Source organism: Arachis hypogaea, chromosome 6 (assembly GCF_003086295.3).
Source record: "Arachis hypogaea cultivar Tifrunner chromosome 6, arahy.Tifrunner.gnm2.J5K5, whole genome shotgun sequence".
NCBI classification, from domain to species: Eukaryota; Viridiplantae; Streptophyta; class Magnoliopsida; order Fabales; family Fabaceae; genus Arachis; species Arachis hypogaea.
In genome coordinates this window covers 3,897,583-3,917,949 of record NC_092041.1, presented here as the reverse complement: position 1 = coordinate 3,917,949, position 20,367 = coordinate 3,897,583, and the positions used below count along the sequence as shown (strand labels likewise).

General features: G+C 28.7%; 2 protein-coding genes across 4 annotated transcripts; both read right to left on the bottom strand.

Annotated features, from left to right (window-relative positions):
- Positions 1–1,836: 1,836 nt before the first annotated feature.
- Positions 1,837–4,540, bottom strand: LOC112695428 (probable aldo-keto reductase 1). The gene is made up of 7 exons (XM_025747771.3): positions 4,318–4,540; positions 4,070–4,240; positions 3,324–3,524; positions 3,047–3,219; positions 2,814–2,910; positions 2,410–2,563; positions 1,837–2,285 (listed from the first exon to the last, which is right to left on the bottom strand). Exons 1-7 carry the CDS (start codon positions 4,381–4,383, stop codon positions 2,062–2,064), a joined length of 1,086 nt encoding a protein of 361 aa, XP_025603556.1. The 5' UTR covers positions 4,384–4,540; the 3' UTR covers positions 1,837–2,061.
- A 10,628-nt stretch (positions 4,541–15,168) lies between these two features.
- On the bottom strand, positions 15,169–20,026 carry LOC112695429 (probable aldo-keto reductase 1). Of its 3 annotated transcripts, none has more exons than XM_025747772.2 (7): positions 19,891–20,026; positions 19,359–19,526; positions 19,079–19,282; positions 18,830–19,002; positions 16,000–16,096; positions 15,573–15,726; positions 15,169–15,490 (listed from the first exon to the last, which is right to left on the bottom strand). In XM_025747772.2, exons 1-7 carry the CDS (start codon positions 19,942–19,944, stop codon positions 15,288–15,290), a joined length of 1,053 nt encoding a protein of 350 aa, XP_025603557.1. In that variant the 5' UTR covers positions 19,945–20,026; the 3' UTR covers positions 15,169–15,287. The 3 variants fall into 3 exon arrangements, with proteins under 3 accessions (XP_025603557.1, XP_072054001.1, XP_072054000.1); XM_072197900.1 differs by having other exon boundaries at positions 15,589–15,726; XM_072197899.1 differs by lacking the exon at positions 18,830–19,002 and having other exon boundaries at positions 16,000–16,101.
- Positions 20,027–20,367: the final 341 nt, after the last annotated feature.

Here is a 20,367-nt window from a genome sequence, read left to right as displayed (position 1 = left end):
TATGAACATTAAAATTTAAATTTGAAACTCCCAGCTCCTTAAAACTTTGTTTATTAATAATTATACTATACTAATATCAGTATGTAACACAAATTAATCTCTACTTTTAGACAATAAGAATATAATTAGAATTTATCAACGGTAATTATCATTACATACATATAGATTGAAATTTAACAAAATTAAATATAAAGTATGCAATTAAAATTTCTTAAACTTTTCAAGGTGGAAACACACTTTATCCATGAGCAATTGAGAACAAATAGAAACATGTGTATTGTATATAGCAGCCGGGAAACGAAACCAATTCAAAGACCATCAAAAACTCATAGATGTATGGCAAAGTAGTCCCACAACCAGGCTTGCAGCAGCAAAGTCTTTCCTATCAAAGAATGTTCTAAAACATGTTTTCCTTACTCAAGTAGGCCCCTTGCCTTTAATTTGATGGCTGCACCATACTAAACTTGTTCCTCTTTTTAAATAGTATTTGTTTATTGACTGAGTAACCTTAAGTTAGAAACAAGTATACTATAGTATTAAATTGCTAACAGGAATTTTTTTTAGCAATTCAAGTTCTTTTCAGTAGCCTTGTTATTTTATCTAAGTGTATATTATAGTATTAAATTGTAGTACTACAAAAGGGCTAAATAACCCTTCAAAATATCTAAGATTTACATCACACTGCTAAAGTATTTGATTCAAAATATTGTTGCATTGAATACTCCAAATTAACAGTTATTTAGTCCCTTCTTTGTCAAATTCAAATAATTAAGTTTTAATTTTTGAATGACCTCATTTCCTAAGAAAGGTTCTGAAATGAATTTATAATGAACTTGAAATCTCAATTTATTTATTTCATACTGTGTTTTGCTATTTGTATCTTTTTAACTATTGTGGGTATCTACATAACTATTTTAGGAAAGTCAAAATTGAAGTTTGAAATGAGATCATACCAAGACACAGTAGAGAGCAAGATAAAGCATATAAATGATGATAGTCGATTGCTTGGATATTTTAAGGATAACATAGCTAAAGAACAATTGAAATCAAAAGTTCTTGAACAGTCTTTATCTAGAATGACTGGAAAATTACGCATCACAATGAAAGAAAACCGTGTTATAAGGGAGCGTGTTAAAGAACATCACCTTCGTCTGCCCTTTACACGAATGAAGACGCGGTGGAGCTCTCACGATGCCAACGAAGCTGCTAGTGATGTTGAGGACGGTGGAAATTTGCGGTGGCTCTGTTGAGGACGCCGGCAAAATAGGAGAAGAGTACATCAATTTTTCAGAGAGTGTGGGTTAGGGATTTTGCTTTTTGTTAGTGAAAGTGTAACTTTGGAATTTCAACATTGTTTAACTTTCTCTTGTAGTTTTCTTCGCAGCATTGAAAAGAAAAAATTTGTATGAGGCCCATGGTAACTTTTTTGTTTTCCATTCATTTTCCTCTCTGATCCAAACAATGGAAAATGAGCTTTTCCTTCCATTTTCTACTCTTTCATTTTCTTTCCTTTCAAAATCTCTTATTCCAAACAATGTGTAAATGTGGAAATGATAAATTAAGTATTGAATGATAAATTTTTCATTCAATACTCTAGACTCTGGGACTGAATTGAAAGTTCATACTCTATATCAAACTTGCATTTCATTATCACCGCGTCTAACGTTAACGGAATGATTAACTTAATCCTTGCTTTATTCTTAGTTGGATAACTAAGAATGACGAATAGTGATGTGGTGTTTTTTTATTGTTTCTGCTTTATTACGATTTACAATTGGATAAATAAGAACAATTAAAATGCCACTCTAATAATTTTACTAATAGCAGGTACATGAATGGATAATAAAGGAAAGCCCTATTATTATACATAGTTGTTACATTAAAAACCTGTATTACACATAAAACTGAGACATCATGTAGTATCTACCTAGCCAATCAACTAGAATAGACTTGGACTAATATCTTTCTATATTTTCAAGGAAGTCAGATTTCAACATTTTCCAATAAAACAAAGTGTTATACATCTGGATCATGTATTGATAGATGTAAAATTACCCTTTTTCATAATTTAGTGCTCCCTACTCTAGGTACAGTTGAGACACTTGAATCATTTGGGGGTGTGTTAGCAGATTTCCAAGAAAATTTAGCATGCCTTTCATTATAGTACCTAATTCCTGCCACTTCATCAATTGGAACTGCTTCCGAAATTTCCCTTAGGTCCTTTTCACTAAGTTTCACTGACAAGGCACCTATGTTTTGATCCAGGTTCTTGATTTTAGTAGTTCCTGAAAAACTCTACCTCCATCAACATAATTGTCACAAACAAGCTAAGCAGAGTGCGCGCGTACGCACACACATATATCACATTACCAGAACAAGATTCTATCCAAATTAAACAATTGATCATACCAGGAATAGGCACAACATCATTGCCTTGTTGGAGTACCCATGCTAATGCCAACTGAGGAGTGGTGCACTCATGCTTCTTTGCAAGGCTTTCTATTCTCTCATATATCCTCTTGTTCTTCTCCATGTTCTCTGCTTGATACCGAGGATGACCGCTCTAAAATGTGAAATAAATTAAATAACCAGCAACCAAACATGCAGATCATGTTTCTTGTTGAAAAATTAATAGTCTAATGATCTTGCTGTTCATTAGAAAAATAACATGGATGACACCCTAATTCAAATTCATCACAAACTAGTTCAATGTTCCTTCTAGGATTAAGAATTATATTATTTCTTGCTGTTTATTAATTTGCCACATCCTAATAACAAAAATGAAGCATAGTAACCAAACATATATGGCATACCAAGGAGCTAACAGAAGGCACGGTTTCCACAACTCCCTTGCCGCCAAAAAAGCCACGACCAAGAGGGCTATAAGGCACAATTCCAATACCAAGTTCCCTGTATTAAAACAAGCATAAAGAAAAGATTAAAGACAAAAAAAGTGTAGTCACATAGAGAGACATAGTTTCAAGTAGCTGACATCTAATCACTATGTTCTTTAAATAGAAACTCTAGAAAAACAGCCATAACTAACCTGCAAAGAGGGATTACTTCGTCCTCGATGTCACGAGTCCAAAGGGACCACTCTAATTGAACTGCTGTAATAGGATGAACAGCATGCGCTCTCCTTATAGTATCAGGGCTGGCTTCAGATAACCCTATATACTTCACTTTCCCCTCCTCAACCAGTTTCTTAAGTTCACCCATCTATTACATACGCCAAATTTATTCAGATATCAGAATGTAACAAATGAGATAAGGCAGATAAATAGATCAAGTAATTTCTTTCATTAGTGTGTATCATCACTTACTGTTTGTTCTATAGGCACCGATGTATCGACTCTATGTTGATAATAGAGATCAATGTATTGAACATCAAGACGTTTCAAGCTAGCTTCACAACATGACCGCACATAGTCTGGTGTACCCTTGATCTGCAAACCAGAGATGCCTCTTGACATGCCAAATTTTGTTGCTAGCTGTATCTTGTCCCTAGGCAATTGCTTCAAAGCCTGGTTTGTGGTCAAGAAGGAAATCCATAACAAAAATGTTAGGAAACCATCAAAATTTATTGTTTTTGTCTACCGCTTAGTCATCAATTCAATTTCTTTAGTTTAGTAATCTAACAATATATTTTATTCAATATTTTTAAACATTAATGGCTAACTAATAACAAAAAATAATAAATTCTGATAGTCCTCTAACATTTCTCATTTCATAAATATTTTTTATTAATTGGTAGTAGTAGCAACATAACCACGGTTACATGAATTCACCAATTGGCGCATAGTAATTCGTAATTCAAAATCCATGTGTGAAGGGTAAACACTAATTCGTCGTAAATCGCAATTCTATTTAAAAATTTGTTGTTAGCAAATAAATTGCTGCATATACAGAACAAGATTTGAGTCCTCATTCTTACTTAAACGTATGAGTGAATTAACCACCGAATCAACCAAGTTGGTTATCTGCGAAACACTATGAAGTACTTTCCACCTAAGATCTGTAGCATACCGTGTATAAAAAGTAATGACGATGATTAGTGAGTAGTTAGTACCTTGGCAAGCAAGAGTTCGTTAGCATGATTAGAACCATAGATATCAGCAGTATCGAAAAATGTGATGCCTTGAGTGAAAGCATGCTTAATAACTGATATGGCTTCTTCTTCTGGGAGAGGATCGTTGTAAGCTCCAGTAAGCCCCATACACCCAAACCCTAACTTTGAAACCTACGTATAAAAAGAGGAATTTCAAGGAATTGGGGGTGAAAATAATTACATGGATTAAGTGAATGAAAGAAGCTAACTTGAAGGCCTTGGCAACCAAGGTTCACGCGAGGAATGGAAACGCTCTCACTCCCTGCTTCTGCCATTATTATGCTGCTTCACTCCTCAGTAAATTGCAAGTTTGCAACTGTACAGTGTACGTAATGATCGAGGATGGATGAATGTATTTGCTCGTATGGACAAACATCATCCCAACGAAAGGTTCATGTGTTTTACTAAAGATAATTCGACAAAAATATCCTCTCATTGACAAAATTATTTATAAAATTATTAACAACAAAAGTATTTTTAAAATATGATAAAAATAATTAAAATTGTAATTTTTTACAGGATAATTCACTTAAATAAAATATTTAGAAAAATATTTTATCAGAATACAATTTTGTAAAACTGAAGACGTGATTGCAATATTCATTAATTTATAAAAATAGCTACTGTAGTAGCAGATTAGAGCATTACGTAAACTGCTATTAGTAGTCGTAATTTACATGGGATAACGCACAAGCAGAAATCGTTATAGACAATAGTGGTTTTTAAATGAATGAAGTTGGTCATAAATCGCTACTGGTAGTAGTAATTTATGTGTACTGTATGCATATGGATCTTGCCTATATGTATACTATCCCCTCCAAAGTAATGAGGTAGCAGTGGAGTGCCATTTTTCACAAATAAATGGTGAGGAGAGTTTTCTAACTCTAGTATATTATTATCGTAAAATTCATAAAAACAAAAAACATGGTGTTAAATTTACGGATAGAGAACCGCTTAAGTTTTTTATCCTGTCGTCGAGTACGTTAGCCGATATAAAAAGTACCATATTACAGAAGTTGGGGTGTTTGGGACAAAGTGGGTAAAAAGATTGTTTTACAAGATTTTTATTGGTGTTGTGTCAACCGATGTGAAGTATGAGACATTTGTGATAGGGTCCGATGAAGATATGCAGGTCTTGTTTCACTGTAAGTGAAGTTTTCTGAAGTTAGAATACCCGAGTTGTTTGCCAAGTTGGAAGATGGCGTCGACAGCTCTGGAGCATCAGCGCTGAATCCTCAGTCGATGACGATGGGATGCCTTGACGTCGATGCCTGTGGTAGCACCTGCGTGTCTGTTAGTTGAGCCTCCATGTGTTACAGTTGGTACTGCTAGTTTACCTTGGGGTGTTCTTGATTTTGCAGTTGAGTCTGGACTGGCTCGAGTTGAGAATGCGATGCACGACGATGATTCGGACAATGAGCCAGTGGACATTGTTGGGGACAGTGATAATGATATTCTGAGGAATTCACATGTACCCTATGGGCCATCGAGTTCCGACACACAGGAACATCCTCCACATTTGTCGACCTTGGACTTGAAAGCCATAGGCCAACAGCCGGATGTCGATGCAACCTTTGGGAGTTAGGGACTGCATGATGCAACCGCTCTAATAGAATTTCAGATTGGTCAATCTTTTCAAAATAAGGAGGAAGTTGTGCTAAGTGTAAAGAATTATAGCATTTGGCGTGGAGTTGAGTATAGGATGATGGATATAGCGGTTTATGACCAACTCCATTCATTCAGAAACCGCTGCTGTCTATAACGGTTTCTATTTGCACGCTGTTTCACGTAAATTGTGGTTGCCAGTAGTGATTTACGTATTACTCTAATTCGCTGCTGTCAGTGATGGTTTTTATAAATTAGTGAATGTTACAATTATGTCTTCCGTTTTACAAAATTGTATTATGGTAAAATGGATCTCTAAATATGTTATTGAGTACTGTTATACATACAAGTCTTTTTGGCATACAGGTCATATAAGTTAACCCTAATCCAACAAAATCCACTTACATAACGAGCGCGTGAAATCACATTGTTTCTCTTTGTATCCCGCGTTCCTCCTCCTCCTCCTCTACCTTCTTCTTCTCCTTCTTCTTTGTGTTTCTCCTCCTTTTTCTTTGCGTGTTTCATCTTCATCGTCGTTTTTTATTACTGTTGTTGCTGCATTTTTTTCTCCTCCTATTTATATTGATTTTACAATATTATGTATTTTTTTTCTTCTTTGTTTGATTTTTTTCTTCCAAGAAGAATTATGAGAATATGAAATAAGAAGATAAAGAAGAGAAAGCAGTAGAAGATGAGAAAGAGGAAGAGGAAGAGTTTTGAATTATGCAGAACTTATCAACACACATACACCAAAAATTCTTAAACAATACACTTAAATATCTTCGTGTTACACCCAAATTTGTTACAAATACAGAAAAATATTTTCTCTAATGCTACATTTTTCTCTTCTTTTTTTTCTTATTTTTTTCTCTTAGTTGAATGAATGTAAGTTCATCCTCTTCCAAGTAATTTTGCAGCATTATATATTTCTTCTTCTTCTTTGTTTGATTTTTTTGTTTTTATTTTTGTTAAGAGAGTAAAATAAAAAAATTAAACAAAAAGAAAAATATGAATAAGAAAAAAAGAAGAAGAAGATAGCGATGATGATGAAAAAAAGAAGAAGCAGCAGAAGGTGAAGAGAAAAAAGATGAAGAATTTTGAATTATGCATAACTTCTTAGCACACGTACACCAAAAATTCTTAAACAATACACTCAACTTTGTCTTATACCCAAATATCTTCGTGTTACATCCAAATTTGCTGTAAATACAGAAAAAGTTTTTTTCTCTAATACTGTTTTTTTTTCTTCTTTTTTTTCCTTATTTCTTGCTTTCTTTTAGTTGAATGAATGCAAGTTTATCCTCTTCTAAGTAATTTTGTACCATTATATATTTTTTTATTTTTTTATTTTTATTTTTGTTAAGAAAGTAAAAGAAGAAGAAACTTGAGAAGGTAAAACAAAAAGGTAAAGATTAATAAGAAAAAAAGAAGAAGAAGATAGTGATGATAATGAAAAAAAGAAGAAGTAGAAGATGAGGAGGAGGAAGAGGAAGAGTTTTGAATTATGCATAACTTACCAGCACACATACACCGAAATCTTTTAAACAATACACTCAAATATCTTCGTATTACACCAAAATTTGCTGCAAATACAGAAAAATATCTTCTTTAATGTAGAACTTTTACATTACATTATTCAATTCAAACAATCAACGATGAACAACAATTTTCACAAACAAAAACAACATTATTTACGTACAGAATCATAAACTACTAACGAAAACATTAACTAGAATCGAACCACATACACCTCAGCCACTTGATTAGATTTAAAATAATAATTAATTTTGTTTTGATTCAATTGACAATATGAACATAAATTATTCATTATCTTCAACAACGAGATAACTGATGATGAGGGAGAAGAAGAAAAAGGAAGGAGGAGAAGAAATTCTAATGAGAAAAGGAGGAGGAGGAGGAGGAGTTGGTGGTGGTGGTGTTGGTGACGACAATAACAAAAGAAAAAAATAACAAAGAAGAACGTGCAGTAACGGCACAAAAAAGAACGTGTGCGTGTGAATATAAATGACTTGTATAGACTTATATCGAAAAATAAATTATATGTGAAGAATAATTGTATTTTATTTAAGTGAATTGTCCTTTTTGTATATAGTAAATGATGTATATATTTATAAATTATTTGTATGTTTGATTCAAAATTTTATAATATTTAAATAATTATTTAAAAATGTACTAAAAGAAAACAAAAATGTAATCTCTATTTTTTAAAAAAAAATGGCTATTTTTCAAATTCAATTGCAAAAAGATATCTAATTATGATAAAATAATCAAATTTAAAGAATAATAATATCGCTTTTGTAATTATACTTGCAAAAAAGAAAATGAGGTAAGTATTATTTTGGTCTCTGATGTTTAGGGTTAGAATTGAAATCGTTTCCAACGTAATTTTTTATTTAGAATCGTGTTTAACGTTTTATTTTATATTAAAATCGTCCTTTTTAATAAAATTTTTAATTTTATTACTAAATTATTCCTATCCTAATAAAAAATTATAAAAAAAAGAAAAGACGCGAGAGCGAGAGAGAGAGAGAGAGAGGGGAGAAAGGGAACGGGGAACGGACGCGAAGGGCGGGGGAGGAGGGAGGGGAGAAAGGGAAAGGGGAAAGAATGTGAGGGAAAAGGGGAAAGGGAAAGGGAGAAAGGGGGAGGTGGGACGGCGCCGGCGAAGCTTGGAGCCGTCGTCACCATCACTGTTGCCATCATGAGTTAGGAAGAGAGCTTTTATTTCTGCACCGCTTCTTCTCACCGCCGCCTCTTCGCTGCTCCTCGCCGCCTCGCTACTGCACCTCCCCGTTTCTGCTTCTTGCTCGGCCTTTGTTTCTGCTTCGGCCTCTACTTCTTGTTTCAGTTTCTGCTTCTTGCTTCAACTTCTGCTTGAGCTTCTGCTTCTGCTTCATTTTTTTGTCTACTTTTTCTTCTACTTCTAATCTGATTTTGATTTGTTATTTTCTGATTTTATTGTTGTTGTGTGTTGATTTGGTTATTGAACTTGATGTTGTTGTTTCTGGATTTGTATAATATATTATTTTTGGTGTTCTTGAATCTGATTATTAGTATTTGATGAAAGTAAGAGAAGTAATGGTGGTGGAGTAAATGAGATGGTGGTGATAAAGGTGTTGGTGGTGATGGAGGGTATTTTTGTTCGTAAAAAATTAAAAGAACGATTTTAATATGAAATAAAACGATAAAGACAATTCTCAATAAAAAATTACGTTAAAAACCCGTTTCAGTTCTAATCCTAAATATTAAAAACCAAAATAATACTTATCTTAAAATAAAGGAAAAATAGACAAAAGTACACCCGATTTTCACACGGTGAACAGATGTACTCCTCAATTTTTTAATGAGTCATTTGCACACATGAGTATAAAATTCCGTTGTCAATTCTATCCTTCCGTGGCCTGAGTAAATTTTCCAGCGGTGGTGGAAGCCAGGTGGCACGGTATTGTATGATGTGGCCAATTTGAGATGACACTGTAAAAAATAGAAAAATTCATTATGAAATTTGTTAAAATAAATATAAGAAAATGGAATAATGAAATCACTGTTCATCCTCTTCCTTCTTTAATTTCTTCAAATCATATGAACCCTAACACTGAGTGAAAAAAAATTCTTCCTTCACTATTCTCATTTTCCTTTGTACATCTTCGTCCTTTCTATTGTAACAAGGGTTTGTAAACTCTAATGTATGAAAATGTCACAGTCTCAACGAAGAAAGAATATATCTCATGCTTGTGCCAGTGGTTGCGGTGGCTCGTCTTCTGCACCAAAAAATAGGAAGAAGAAGAAGGATGACTACAACAATGGCAAGTGCCTGCATGGACTTGACGCAGTGATGCTTGATTCTGCTATAGAGTGGAACCCTGGAAGATTGTTTCTTCGTTGTCCATTATGGGAGGTATGTGAATTCTGATTTTGTTTATGATGACAAATGTTAATTTTCTACAAAATGGTCAAAATTATCGTCGAATTCATGATGCAAAAAGTTGAATTGAGGTGTGACTATTTCATTTGGATTGATGAAGTTGTTGATGCTGAAAGAGACTGCGGGATTCAAGAGCAGAGTGAAGAAAGCAAATGAAGGTTTGCAGAAGAAAGCAACTGAAAGGTAGAAAAATAAATGAAGAAGATGTTGCAGACAATTGATGGAATTAACCAAGAATTGAAAAACATTAGAAAATGGATGCGGTATGTATGCTTAGGGATAAATATATGGGGCAAAAAACAGAAATAAGCCAAGAGAAAAGATAATTTACGTGAATCAGCCAAAACAAAAATTGCTTCATGAATCCACCAATGCACGTTTATACGTAATTCGAACTTGGTTCGAACTCCATTTCTACATAATTCGAACCAGCTTGGTTCGAATTACACACAAACACACGCACACACTAATTCGAACCAGCTTGGTTCGAATTACACAAAGTAATTCATGGTATAATTCGAATTATGCTGTTAAAAAATTAATAATTTATTAAAAAAAATTTAATAAAAAATTTATTAAAAAATTAATAATTTAAAAATTAAAAAAATATATTTTTTATTTCATACGTTAAAAAAAAGCTAACAAAATATTTAATTACGAGACTTCTTTAAAATATTAATGAGCTATCAATTCGAATTCCATACAATACTTTTCTGTCCACTTTTAATAGCTCATGAACATTTTTTAATAATTTTTTTAATAATTTTTTTTAAATTATACTACAAAAAATATTTTATGCTATGCAAAACAATTTAAAAAAATGGCTTAAAAAATGTTAAGAGTACTATAAAAATTTGTAATGTTATAATAACTTAGGTAAATATATGCATGTACTCAAATTTTAAATAAAATATTCTACATAGTCAATAATAATTTAGAAATGAAAGAAAATATTTTATTCCATATAAAATAATTAAAAAATATATTTTATTCTATACAAAATAATTTTAAAAAACAGCTTAAAAGATGTTATGAGTACTATAAAAGTTTATAATATTCTAGTGATTTAGGTAAATACATGATAAAGATATTTTTTCTTTAATTTCTAAATTATTAGTGACTATGTAGAGTATTTCTTTAATGTCCTAAGTCATTAGGACATTACAAATTTTTATAGTACTTCTAACCTTTTTTAAGCCATTTTTTAAATTATTTTGCATAGAATAAAATATTTTTTTGTGGTATAATTTAAATAAATTTATTAAAAAAATATTCACGAGCTATCAAGAATGGGCAGAAGAGTATTGTATAGAATTCGAATTGCTCACCATATAATTTAAATCAGAGTGATTTGAACTTCCTCATGCGTAATTCGAATCATGTAATATCTCACCATATAATTTAAATAATTTTATTAAAAAATTATCATGAATATTTTTTAATAAATTTATTTAAATTATACCACAAAAAATATTTTATTCTATGCAAAATAATTTAAAAAATGGCTTAAAAAATGTTAGAAGTACTATAAAAATTTGTAATGTCCTAATGACTTAGGATATTAAAGAAATACTCCACATAATCACTAATAATTTAGAAATTAAAGAAAAAATACTTTTATCATGTATTTACATAAATCACTGGAATATTACAAACTTTTATAGTACTCATAAGATCTTTTAAGCCATTTTTTAAAATTATTTTGTATAGAATAAAATATATTTTTTAATTTTTAAATTATTATATTTTTTAATAACATTTTTTTAATAAATTATTAATTTTTTAACAGCATAATTCGAATTATACCATGTAATTCGAACCAAGCTGGTTCGAATTAGTGTGTGCATGTGTTTGTGTATAATTCGAACCAAGTTGGTTCGAATTATGTAGAAATGGAGTTCGAATCAAGCTGGTTCGAACTACATATAAATATGCATTGGTGGATTCATGAAGCAATTTTCGTTTTGACTGATTCACGTAAATTATTTTCTCCTTTGGCTTATTTCTATTTTTTACCCCTAAAATTATCCGCTCAGTTATTAATATATTTATATATAAATATATGTATATTTTAATTTATTTTTAATATATATTTATATCTTTAAAAATAATATATTTAAAATAAATACAATAATTATATATTTATTAGATGTGCTATATTTATATAAATTATTATTAGATAAAATTTAAAGACTAATATAAAAAAAATATGAACAGATTTTAATAAATACAAAATATCTTAATATATAAATAAATAATTTAAATAACAATAATTTAATACACAATATTTTAAATAGTAGTAGAATATTTTATTTTTAAATAATTAAATATAAAAATTAAAATATATAAATACAAAAAATATAAATATTATTTATTCATTAAAATTTTATGCAAGAAATTTTTATAATATTAAAAAATTATATTAAAATAATATTTTAAATTATAATATAAAAATATAAAATAATTAAAATTTTATTTTATATTATTTATTAAATAATTAGATTATTATATTCAAAATTTACTATTTTTGTTAAAAATATTATATATAATATATAAAAATATTATTTTTTATTAAAAAAACAGAATAATTAATATAATTTTAAATACATGCCTATCACATTATATATTTATTTATATTAGTAAGACCTAAACTAATCAAACTTATACAATTAAAAATATTAAAATTGTATATAAAATTAGGCTATTGTAAAAATATAATCACATAATATACTATTTTTTTATACTTTTTTTAAAATAATATATACTATATACTATCTGGGGCAAAAAACAGAAATAAGCTAAGGGAGAAAATAATTTACGTGAATCAGCTAAAACAAAAATTGCTTCATGAATCCACTAATGCATATTTATATGTAGTTCAAACTAGCTTGATTCGAACTCCATTTAGTTCGAATTATAAACAAACACACGCACATACTAATTCGAACCAGTTTGGTTCGAATTACATGGTATAATTCGAATTATGCTGTTAAAAAATTAATAATTTATTAAAAAAATGTTATTAAAAAATTTATTAAAAAAATTAATAATTTAAAAATTAAAAAAATATATTTTATTCTATACAAAATAATTTTAAAAATGGCTTAAAAGATGTTATGAGTACTATAAAAGTTTGTAATATTCTAGTGATTTAGGTAAATACATGATAAAAATATTTTTTCTTTAATTTCTAAATTATTAGTGATTATGTGGAGTATTTCTTTAATGTCCTAAGTCATTAGGACATTACAAATTTTTATAGTACTTCTAACATCTTTTAAGCTATTTTTTAAATTATTTTGCATAGAATAAAATATTTTTTGTGGTATAATTTAAATAAATTTATTAAAAAATATTCATGATAATTTTTTAATAAAATTATTTAAATTATATGGTGAGATATTACATGATTCGAATTACGCATGGGTGGGGAAGTTCGAATCACTCTGATTCAAATTATATGGTGAGCAATTCGAATTCTATACAATACTCTTCTGTCCATTTTTGATAGCTCATGAATATTTTTTTAATAAATTTATTTAAATTATACCACAAAAAAATATTTTATTCTATGCAAAATAATTTAAAAAATGGCTTAAAAATGTTAGAAATACTATAAAAATTTGTAATGTCCTAATGACTTAGGACATTAAAGAAATACTCTACATAATCACTAATAATTTAGAAATTAAAGAAAAAATATTTTTATCATGTATTTACCTAAATCACTAGAATATTATAAACTTTTATAGTACTCATAACATCTTTTAAGCCATTTTTTAAAATTATTTTGTATAGAATAAAATATATTTTTTAATTATTTTATATGGAATAAAATATTTTCTTTCATTTCTAAATTATTATTGACTATGTAGAATATTTTATTTAAAATTTGAGTACATGCATATATTTACCTAAGTTATTATAATATTACAAATTTTTATAGTACTCTTAACATTTTTTAAGCCATTTTTTTAAATTGTTTTGCATAGCATAAAATATTTTTTGTAATATAATTTAAAAAAAATTATTAAAAAAATTAATTAAAAAATGTTCATGAGCTATTAAAAATGGACAGAAAAGTATTGTATGGAATTTGAATTGATAGCTCATTAATATTTTAAAGAAGTCTCGTAATTAAATATTTTGTTAGCTTTTTTTTAACGTATGAAATAAAAAATATATTTTTTTAATCTTTAAATTATTAATTTTTTAATAAATTTTTTTAATAAATTATTAATTTTTTAACAGCATAATTCGAATTATACCATGAATTACTGTGTGTAATTCGAACCAAGTTAGTTCGAATTAGTGTATGCATATGTTTGTGTATAATTCGAACTAAGCTGGTTCGAATTATGTAGAAATGGAGTTCGAACCAAGTTGGTTCGAACTACATATAAACGTGCATTGGTGTATTTATGAAGCAGTTTTTGTTTTGGCTGATTCACGTAAATTATTTTCTCCCTTGACTTGTTTTTGTTTTTTACACACACATATATATATATATTTGTCAAAAAAGAATTAAAAAAAATAAATTATATTATTTATTTAATTTTTTTAAAAAAATTTAAAAAAAACAAAAAATTAATATTTTTTTGTATTATATATAATTTTTTAAATAAATTTTATTTTTACAAATGTTTTGATAAAGAATTTTTTTTATAATAATTAGTTTTAATGAATAAAATATATTTATATTTTTTGTGTTTTGAATTACGTAAATTTGATTAGTTTAGGTCTTACTAATATAAGTAAATATATAATGTGATAGATATATATTTAGAATTATATTATTTATTCTATTTTTTTAAAAATAATTTTAAAAAAATAAAAAATAATATTTTCATGTATTATATATAATATTTTAAATAAATTATATTTTTTAAATATTTTGATAAAAAGACTTCTGGCTATGGCGTGTATCTACTATCTACCGAGAAAGTAAAACCTGAACGCAAACCGTTATTTCATTTTTGCTAAGCCGAAAATTGGAGGTACAAATCATGAATAAATTTGCAAAGCGCCCCATCATGAACCTGTATCAATATCGACTCCCGAGTGGGGAGCAATGTTATAGTCAAGCTCCCAGTCTAGGTCAAAGCTGTTATCATCCCAATTTCGAACCATATTCATGGAGGATTCTGTGCTTATCTCGCACATATTAACTAAATTCATCCCCAAACACTTTAAATAGAAAACTCAAGCATATATAGGTTCTAAGTATGCTAACTATAAAGGATAAATTCGAACCATACCCACATATTAATGCCTAATCATTATAAATAGATATGATTATCTTGGGTTAATAACTTAATAGGTGAAAACTCAAGTGCAGTTGACTTCACGTGAAGTTGATATCTCAGAGCCGTTAGATAATTTGACTTATTTGACTAAATTTTCATCTAACGACTCTGAGATATCAACTTTACGTGAAGTTGACTTCACCTGAGTTTTCACCAACTTAATATCATATATCATATATCATACCATGCATACTATGTCTATATATAATAAGGAACTTACGTTCAAACTTTCATCAATAAAACTGACATATATTATTTAATTACTAATAGTATCATTGCCTATGCATGTTACCATCATCCCTTCAATTCATGATTGTGTGTTTCAATTAAGTTCATAAACGCTTGAATCTTTTGGAGGTGTGTTAGCAAACTTCCAAGATAACTTGCCATGCCCTTCATTGTAGTGCTGAATTCCTGCTATATCATCAACTGGAATTGCTTCCGAAATTTCCCTTAGCTCCTTCTCAGTAAATTTCACCGACAAAGCACCTATGTTTTCATCCAAGTTCTTGATTTTAGTAGTTCCTGTAAAACTCTACCTCCATCAATATAATTATTATCTCATCACCAGAACGAGTTTATATCTAAATTAAACAATTAATGATACCAGGAATAGGCACAACATCATTGCCTTGTTGGAGTACCCATGCTAATGCCAACTGAGGAGTGGTGCACTCATACTTCTTTGCAAGGCTTTCTATTCTCTTATATATCCTCTTGTTCTTCTCTATGTTCTCTGCTTGGTACCGAGGATGAGCACTCTAAAATGTTAAATAAATAACTAGAAATCAAACAATCAGATCATTTTTCTTGTTGAAAAATCAATAGTCTAATAATGTACTTTACTCTTGATGATTAATTTTAAATTAGAAAAAATAAAATGGTTGACACCACCTTAAATCAAAGTCACAAATTGAACTAGTTCAGTGTTCCTTCTAGTAGGAGTAAGAATTATTCCTAGCTGTTTATTAATTTATTTATCACAACTTAATGACAAATTAAAATCAAGCATACATAATGAACAAATATGGTACCAAGGAGCTAACAGAAGGTAAAGTTTCGACAACTCCTTTTCCACCAAAAAAGCCACGACCAAGAGGGCTATAAGACACAATTCCAATACCAAGATTCCTGTACTAAAATAAGAATAAAGATTAAAGACGAAAAGAAAAGTGTAGTCACATAGCTACATAGTTTCAAGTAGGAGGTTAATAAAAAAACATAACCAAACTGAACTAAAACTGAATCAAACCCTTCTAAATAAATCAATATCATCTCTCTCCTCAAACTGCTTCAGCACCGGCCGAATGGCCGGACCGTACCAACCGTCCGCACTAACAGCGTCACCCGGCCCGGCAAAGGCTAGAGCCTCCGAGAGTTCGGTCCACCATAACATATTTTGGCTGACCACGTTGGCTAAATGCGGTTAAAAACCTTTTTCAATATATAAATTAGTTTAAACTCGTTTTTAAAATTAAATTGCTTTTATTTTCATGTGTGTTTATTATGGCGTATCATATTATAATTTATTGTTTTTATTCAATATTTTGTGTCATAAATTTAATTTTTTTAGCTTATATTTTTAAATATTATTAATTTAAATGTTGATAAAAAAATAATAAATTCTGCTAATTTTGTAGTGTTACTAAAAAAAATACATTATAAATACTCTACTTAAAAGTAGCTTATATATCTAAAAAATAGTGTTTATTATATTTGTTTAAGTAGAGTGCGTTTGTAATGGAGATTAATACTAAAAAATAAAGATTAAATTAAATTTTTATATTGTATTTGATGTAAAATATAGACCGAACTGAATCATATCTTAAAGATAAATATAAGAAGAATGTTAGAAGATTAGCCATTTCTTAGCCATCAATATTTAAAAATATAGGATAAAATATGTTGTTGAATTTTTAGATTAAAAGAATTAAGTTGATGGCTAAATGATGACCAAAAATAATAAATTGTGATCATCTTCTAATATTTTTTAAATATAGAGATTAAGAGATAAATTTAAAAATTTTATTTTTGTATCCAAAAATTTTAATCCTCTAAGTGTGAATTTTAATTTTTTGACCACCAAATATATTTTTAGACCATCTCCATTAAAAAACTCATCTTAATTCCTATTTATGATTCACTAGTCATAAAAAGTAATTCCACATCAGTTTTTGAGTCATAAACAATTAATAAAAACTCAAAACATCTCTTTCTTCTTCAAGAGAAACTAACTTTACTTTCTATTGTGACCTCACTTAATTAATTAATTAAAACTAATATAGTTACTATTTTTTGCAATAATATTATTAAAAAGTGTAAATTCAAAAATAATTTACTATTAAAAATATAAAAAATGCTATTTGTACATCAAAATTAACCACTAAAATCAGCCACCAATGTATTTGTGTATAAATACATGTGTGATTTAATTTATTTTCAATATGTATCTATATTCTAACATGTATTTTATAGTACTAGTGGTTGACTTTGATGGCTGATTTTGGTATACATGTAGTATTACTCTAAAAATATTAATATTAAAAAAAATTAATTCGAGATTACACTAATTTGTAAAATTACGAAAAAAAAAGTATAATAAAGCTCTATAGTTGACGACAAATATTATAAAATTGTCATATATGTTCAATTAAGTCTTCTTTCAACGGTTAATATTGTTACTTATTATAAAGTTGGACATTTTTTTGAAGAAATTAATAGTACGATACAAAATCTTTTTCTACCAACTAAGATAATTAATATAAATTAAATAAAAATATAATTATTATAATTATTTATTAATTATAAATTTATATAATTATTTATTTTTATAATAACTTGTCATACTACAAATTATTATTAGATAAAAAAAGATACTCTCTTCTCTTAATAAAAAAGATGTAGGACTCTCTTTTCTTCTTTTTTCAATAATTGAGCACGGTTTTTTTTTTAAAATAGTATAATTAGGTATTTTTTAAAAATTATTCATTATTTAATTTTTTAAAAGAAAAAAAATAAAAAATAAATAATTTTTTTACAAAAATAAATAAGTCTTTATAAAAATAAATATTTAAATTAATTAAATAATATTATTTAAATAAGACTAACTAAGGACCGAAAATTTAAAAGACAGAATAGATTATGGTTCTCAAAAATAAGATCATTCTCAAAAATAAGATCCCATATTTTGGTCGTTGGAGTTGGTTTTATATATTTTTTTCACTTGAGTTTTAATTAAGGGAGACACTCAAATAATGACGCTGAAAACGTCTTTTTATAAAAATGTTTTTAATAATTAAAATTTAATACATATAATCGATTAAATCGTGTTATTTTTGTCAAAATTATGCTAGACAAATTGATTTGACCGAAAAATGGTGAATTAAATCTTAAACTGATTTAAATTAATATTATTTTTTATAGAAAATGACTACAATACCCTATTATAGAAAATGACTAAAATACTTCTATTATATATATTAATTTTGAGAATCCTAAATTTTAGTCTTTTATTTTTCTATCATAGATTAGGATTTATAATTATTAAAATTTTTATATATAATAAAAGTATTTTAATCATTTTTTATAATAAGAATATTGTAGTCATTTTTTATAAAAAATATAATATTAATTTAAACCAATTCAAAATTTGATTCGCCATTTTTTCGATTAAATCAATTTGTATAACCTAATTTTGACAAAAATAACATGATTTAATCGATTATATATGTTAAATTTTAGTTACTAAAAAAACATCTTTTAGAAGAGACGTTTTAAATGTTTTTATCTGAGTGGTTTCTTTCAACTAAAACTAACCTGTAAAGAGAACAACAAACTCTACCTAAGAGAACAACTAAAACTAACCTGCAAAGAGGAACTATTTCGTCCTCGATGTCTCGAGTCCAAAGAGACCACTCTATTTGAACTGCGGTAATAGGATGAACACCATGCGCTCTCCTTATTGTATCACTACTGGCTTCAGATAGCCCTATATATTTCACTTTTTTCTCCTCAACCAGTTTCTTAAGTTCGCCCATCTATATATTCATACACCAAAGTTATTCAGAAGCTAAGTGATGAAAAGAGGAAAAAATGAAAATCATGATGAGTTACTGTTTGTTCTATAGGCACGGATGTGTCGACTCTATGCTGATAATAGAGATCAATGTAATCAACGTCAAGGCGTTTCAAGCTGGCTTCACAACATGACCGCACATAGTCTGGTGTACCCTTCACATGCAAATTAGCAAAGTCTAACTTTAAAACGCCGAACTTTGTTGCTATCTGAATCTTCTCCCTAGGCAACTGCTTCAAAGCCTGCAGAAGAAACAATGACTTTATTAGTTCTAATTGCAGCATCTAATAATGAAAGAGAGAAAGATAGAATAGTTACCTTGGCGAGCAAGAGTTCGTTAGCATTAGCACCATAGACATCAGCAGTGTCGAAAAAAGTGATGCCTTGATTGAATGCATGCTTAATGATGGAGATGCCTTGGTCTTCAGGAAGAGGATCATTGTAAGTTCCAGTGAGGCCCATACACCCCAGTCCCAACTTCGAAACCTGTTAATAATTAAATAAGAAATAATGTAATATGCTATAATTGAGGCTAAGGCATTATTATTGGCATGCATGCATATAATAACATTATCAATAAATGTTCTTTCCGGTCCTAACTATTTGTCCGATAGACTTTTCACCTCCTAAGAAATCTAAATACTCAAATTGATTCTTATCTATTTTGATATATGTACGTTCCAGTCTCTATCTACTTTGAGTAAATGCTTTTTTTAAGTCCCTAACAAGAGACGTACATATATCAAAATAAATAAGGATTGATTTAGCCTTTTAGATGTTTTAGGAATAAAAAATTCATCAGACAGATAATTAGACACCAAAAAAAGACATTTACTCTAAGATTATTTACCACAAGGCCTTGGGAACCAAGGTTGACAGTAGGAATTCTCTGTGGTTCTGCCATTTTGGTGAAACTGAATCATCGTTATGGAATATATATAGAAGGATATTTTCCCTGAGGAATGAATGGTTCACGACATTTAATTTGTTACAATCATATACACAGTAGTAGAGCACATTACATGACAATCATCAATGGTGGCGCGCGTGTTCAATGGTGGCGCGCGTGTTTAAATGTTGGCCAAAATATCTTTGATAGTTATCCATGTAAACAACGGATCCTTGGTGTTTGTGAGTTGTGAGTTGTTCTTTATCATCACTTTTGAGATTAGGGGATGCAAACGAGACATGGGTGTTGATGATCTTCTTCCTCTTCTTTATTTTTTTTTTCATTGAACAATGCTAGGGAACAAAAAAGTATTAGTAAAAAATCAGTCAAAATATTTTTGATGAATCTAAAATTTCTATAGTTAATATATATGGATGT

Excerpts from the sequence above, each read along its gene's own strand:
- LOC112695428 (XM_025747771.3), bottom strand. The coding sequence starts at position 4,383 with ATGGCAGAAGCAGGGAGTGAGAGCGTTTCCATTCCTCGCGTGAACCTT. Across the intron at positions 3,525-4,069 it reads ACGAACTCTTGCTTGCCAAG|GCTTTGAAGCAATTGCCTAG; the intron begins GTACTAACTACT and ends ACCACAAACCAG. Across the intron at positions 2,286-2,409 it reads TGATGTTGTGCCTATTCCTG|GAACTACTAAAATCAAGAAC; the intron begins GTATGATCAATT and ends AGAGTTTTTCAG.
- LOC112695429 (XM_025747772.2), bottom strand. The coding sequence starts at position 19,944 with ATGGCAGAACCACAGAGAATTCCTACTGTCAACCTTGGTTCCCAAGGC. Across the intron at positions 19,527-19,890 it reads TTGGTTCCCAAGGCCTTGTG|GTTTCGAAGTTGGGACTGGG; the intron begins GTAAATAATCTT and ends AATTATTAACAG. Across the intron at positions 16,097-18,829 it reads GAAATAGTTCCTCTTTGCAG|GAATCTTGGTATTGGAATTG; the intron begins GTTAGTTTTAGT and ends ATTTTAGTACAG.